Source organism: Oncorhynchus masou, unplaced genomic scaffold (assembly GCF_036934945.1).
Source record: "Oncorhynchus masou masou isolate Uvic2021 unplaced genomic scaffold, UVic_Omas_1.1 unplaced_scaffold_750, whole genome shotgun sequence".
In the NCBI taxonomy this organism is placed as follows: domain Eukaryota; kingdom Metazoa; phylum Chordata; class Actinopteri; order Salmoniformes; family Salmonidae; genus Oncorhynchus; species Oncorhynchus masou.
This window is the reverse complement of record NW_027013960.1, coordinates 348,284-353,420: the sequence shown is the minus strand read 5'-3', so window position 1 is coordinate 353,420 and position 5,137 is coordinate 348,284. Positions and strand designations below refer to the sequence as shown.

The following is a 5,137-nucleotide window of genomic DNA, read 5'->3' as shown; positions in this document are numbered from 1 at the left end:
CATTTGAATAGGGCAACCTATCCTACTCATTTGAATAGGTCAACAAATAGTATTGTCACATTCTGACCATAGTTATTTTGTTATGTCTTTGTTTTAGTATGGTCAGGGTGTGAGTTGGGTGGGTTGTCTGTTTGTTTTTCTATGAGTTGGTATTTCTGTGTTTGGCCTGGTATGGTTCTCAATCAGAGGCAGCTGTCAATCGCTGTCCCCGTTTTCACCCTTGATTTGTGGGTGATTATTTCCTGTGTCTGCGTGTTCCACCAGGAACTATTTCGGTTTTTGTTATTTCACGTTGTTATTTTGTATTTTTCTGTGTTTGGACATACACAGACACAGCTTCTTGTTGGTCTGACCTACAACAGGTATTAATGGAGGAGTTGTGCCCCTGATAGGACATATACAGACACAGCTTCTTGTTGGTCTGACCTACAACAGGTATTAATGGAGGAGTTGGTAACCATACAATAGAATATGCCTTTTGGGTTTAATCAGTAACAGTTATTTGTTATTTTAGGGGGTAGATCAGCTTTAATATCAAATCTAATTTTTATTAGTCAAATGCAACAAATACAACAGGTGTAGACTTTACAGTGAAATGCTTACTGACGAGCCCCTAACCAACATTTCAGTAATTTAAAGAAAATGTAAAATAAGAAAAATAAATAAAAGTAACAAGTATTTAAAGAGCAGCAGTAAAATAACAATAGTGAGACCATATACAAGGGGGTTACCGGTACAGAGTCAATGTGCATGGGCACCGGTTAGTCAAGGTAATATGTACATGTACGTAGAGTTATGAAAGTGAATATGCATGGACGATTATAACAGAGAGTAGCAGCAGTGTAAAAAGGGGGAGGGGGGGGGCAATGCAAATAGTCTGGGTAGCCATCAGATGTTCAGGAGTCTTATGGCTTGGACATAGACTTGGCGCTCCGGTAAGGCTTGCCGTGTGGTAGTAGAGACAACAGTCTACGACTAGGGTGGCTGGAGTCTTTGACAATTATTTGGTCCTTCCTCTGACACCGCCTGGATTAGAAGTCCTGGATGGCAAGAAGCTTGGTCCCGGTGATGTACTGGGCCGTACGCACTGCCCTCTGTAGTGCCTTGCGGCCGGAGGCCGAGCAGTTGCCAAACCAGGCAGTGATTCAACCAGTTAGGATGCTCTCGATGGTGCAGCTGTCGAACCTTTTGAGGATCTGAGGACCCATGCCAAATCTTTTCAGTCTCTTGAGGGGGAATAGGTTTTGTTGTACAGCCCCGTCGATGAGAATGGGGGCCTGCTCGGTCCTCCTCTTCCTTTCTCGTGCCCTCTTCAAAACTGTCTGTTCTATGTCCTACTTTTCAGCAGCCTACATCCTTATCTCCTCTGTGTACTCTCTTATGTCTTCTCATGTGACCCAACCAGGAAAAACTCTTTTCACATTGGGAGCAGTGGTATGGCTTCTCCCCTGTGTGTATTATCTCATGCTGTTTCAATTGTCCTTTCAGCTTAAAACTCTTTCCACACTGGGAGCAATGATGAGGCTTCTCCCCTGTGTGTATTCTATCATGTATTTTCAGGCTCGCTAACAAGGAAAAATTATTTCCACACTTAGAGCATTGGAAAGGTTTATCTCGCTTCTCTCCTGTGTGTATTCTCTCATGCTCTTTCAGGTATTCTTTCCGGTTAAAACTCTTTCCACACTGGGAGCAGTGATAAGGTTTTTCCCCTGTGTGTATCATCTCATGTCTTTTCAGGCACGCTGATGAGAAAAAACTCTTTCCACACTCGGAGCAGTGATGAGGCTTCTCTCCTGTGTGTATCCTCTCATGTCTTTTCATGCTCGCTAACAAGGAAAAACACTTTCCACACTGGAAGCATTGGAAAGGCTTCTCCCCTGTGTGTATTCTCTCATGTCGTTTCAGACACCTTAATTGGTTAAAAATCATTCCACAGTGGGAGCAGTGGTGTCGTCTTGCTGGTTTGGACGTCTCTGGTTTCTCCGAGTCTGGTCTTTCTCCTGCCAAAGACAGAGTGTTTATTTAAATAGAGACCTGAATGAAACATCCACATGATACAACTGTCTTGCTAGGAGGTTGAATCCAAGTCACATCCCTCAATAACCATAGGCCAGTTTACAAAAAATGTCTAATTTAAAAAAGTCTTGGTGTCATTTGAAAATCAAATGATGTAGAGTTCCAACTAGAGTCCTGCTCTCATGGAATGTCATGTTGAGGCTGAGCAGAGCTCTCAAATAATAGATAATGTCATGTTTTTAGGCTGAGCAGAGCTCTATAATAATAGATAATCTCATGTTTTTAGGCTGAACAGAGCTCTATAATAATAGATAATGTCATGGTTATAGGCTGAGCAGAGCTCTATAATAATAGATAATGTCATGGTTATAGGCTGAACAGAGCTCTATAATAATAGATAATGTCATGGTTATAAGGCTGAACAGAGCTCTATAATAATATATTTTGTGAACTACAGTATTTCAATCAATGTCATAGGCTGCATTTGATCCATTGTTATGAATGTAGGTTCGCCAGGTACTTAGAACAATATACAATGTACCAGGTGGAGATTAAGCTGTCATGGTATACAAGTAGTCTACTAGAATCATCCTGTGTGGACAGAGAGCATAGTTGACTTGCCCAGCCCTGGGTTGAGACTCACGGACAGGCAGGCAGCAATATCTGGTTTCACATGACTACTATAAACATCCTGAGGCATAGACCTAGCTCTACAAAGAGGTCTGAATGTATCATTATGCACCTATTAGCATACAAAAGAAGTTGAGCCCAGTCAAAACTGTTCGCTGCTCTGGCCCCCCAATGGTGGAACAAACTCCCTCACGACGCCAGGACAGCGGAGTCAATCACCACCTTCCGGAGACACCTGAAACCCCACCTCTTTAAGGAATACCTAGGATAGGATAAAGTAATCCTTCTCACCCCCCTTAAATGATTTAGATGCTCTATTGTAAAGTGGCTGTTCCACTGGATGTCATAAGGTGAATTCACCAATTTGTAAGTCGCTCTGGATAAGAGCGTCTGCCAAATCACTTAAATTTAAAAATGTAAATGTATTATTTAAAAAACCCTAATCAATACACCTCTTTCCAGCTTCATTAGAATTGTTTGGAAAATACTCTTCATAACTTGAATTTGTCCGAATGCTTTCATGATATTTAAATGGGTAAGAATAGGCTTTTGGTTCCCAAATGGCAAGGAGGGATTTTTCTGATGGGCCTTGTCATTTCTGTCTTGATAATGCTTTGCTCAACTGTAAGGTTTGTTCAAATTTCACATTTGATTTTTCAATATTGCTATTGTTCCTTTTCTCTCTCTCTCATTATTACTTGAGGGTTCCCATGTTTTAGGTTATTCAGAAACAACGTCTAACTTTCTGATAAAGCCTAGAACTCAACAAAGTACTGAGTAAAGGGTCTGAATACTTTCCGAATGTACAGTAAACTAGTGTTTTTCCAATGTTGTAGCTGTCATATGGGCATGTTATTTATTGTACCTTTATTTAGCGAGGCAAGTCAGTTAAGAACACATTTTTATTTTCAATGACGGCCTAGGAACAGGTGCAGAACGACAGATTTGTACCTTGTCAGCTCGGGGATTCGGTTACTAGTCCAACGCTCTAACCACTAGGCCGTTATACATTACAATGTTAATGACAGTGGAATAGGGCTGACTGGTGGCAGACGTGACACATTTTCTATCATCCGATTTTGCTTCGACGTTAACTGTAATATATAATTATCAATTATGTTAACCCATATTTTAAATTGGTAGAATATGGTCGTCACACTGGATAAATGATATACTGAAAACATATCAGACTCTATTAGATCGTCATGCGTGTCATGACATCATAAACACATCTTGGATTGATAATGTAACATTTCCTAAACAGCACCAACATCAGGCTACTGCAGCCTCACTCTACCCGGGATGTCAAAGCAATTTATGACAAGGTGCGGAAATGAACTAAACGATTTGGTATCACTTTGATTATGGAAGATTGAATAAGTGTGCGTGAAACTGTTTGTTTGGAATAATTCGTAGCTGTCGTTTCTTTCTGAGCATTAGAGAACATCCTAATCAGTTTCCCTCACAGAAAACACGCGGTACCGTAAAGTGTTGTCACTTTACTTTAAACAAAATTCACACGGAAGTTTTGCGAATGACGGCTCACTTGACCGCAGTCTTTAACATGACACATTAGTTCAACAACTACAGAGTTTGTTCCACTGTTAAAATAGCACTTACTGGTGTTAATCAAATCTCCAGTCTCCTCCAATGGAACAGTGATCTCCTCCTCCTTCATTCCACAAACTGCCATCTCCTCTTTCACTCTTAAAGATTCGTCCTCTACTTCTTGTTTAACTGTGACAGCCTCACCCTCTAGTTCTTGTTTAACCGTGACAGCCTCCTCTTCCTTTTCCTCTTTCACGAGAACATCTTTCTCCGTCCAGCAGACCTCCTCTTCTTTAGCAGGGAGGGAGTAGCTTAGTGAGCTCATGGTCGAGGATGTTAGCAAGCTAGTTAGCATTAGCCGAGTGTTACTTAGCTAGATAGCTAATAACGTAAATACTAAATTAGATTGAGTAACCAGACAGTGTGTTTAAAACACTGGAGGTTAATATACACAACAATGGCCTAAAGCGCTTCAATGTTTTAGTTTTATGTTGGCTAGCACGCTACCGAGGTGGCTGAAGTGTTGTTGTAGAAAAACCATCCCGTCCCGTACATTATACGTCACGAATGAAGCATCACCTGAAAGACTCTCATCGCCACCTGCTGACTGGAGTGGGTAACACAGTTGAACAAAAAAAATATTCTGACAAATTAAATGTAAACAAATAATTGTTTAATAACCAGTTCTCTTACTTCTTACAGATAATAATTTCCTCTACGCAAATGTAGAGGCTGAATAGGGAAAGGTACATTATTAACAAACCTGTTACGAATCAACCCTGTTACGAATCAACCCTGTTACGAATCAACCCTGTTATAGTAACCCTGTTATAAGAAACCCTGTTATAAGAAACCCTGTTATAGTAACCCTGTTATAAGAAACCCTGTTATAGTAACCCTGTTATAGTAACCCTGTTATAAGAAACCCTGTTATAAGAAACCC

General features: G+C 40.6%; 1 protein-coding gene across 1 annotated transcript; it reads right to left on the bottom strand.

Annotated features, from left to right (window-relative positions):
- Positions 1-520: 520 nt before the first annotated feature.
- LOC135537307 (zinc finger protein 189-like) lies at positions 521-4,734 on the bottom strand. Its single transcript, XM_064963508.1, has 2 exons — positions 4,267-4,734; positions 521-2,000 (listed from the first exon to the last, which is right to left on the bottom strand). Exons 1-2 carry the CDS (start codon positions 4,547-4,549, stop codon positions 1,342-1,344), a joined length of 942 nt encoding a protein of 313 aa, XP_064819580.1. The 5' UTR covers positions 4,550-4,734; the 3' UTR covers positions 521-1,341.
- Between the last annotated feature and the right edge of the window lie 403 nt (positions 4,735-5,137).

Coding starts and splice junctions, on each gene's coding strand:
- LOC135537307 (XM_064963508.1), bottom strand. CDS start 4,549: ATGCTAACTAGCTTGCTAACATCCTCGACCATGAGCTCACTAAGCTAC. Junction 2,001..4,266: donor TGGAGATTTGATTAACACCA/GTAAGTGCTATT, acceptor TGTCTTTGGCAG/GAGAAAGACCAGACTCGGAG.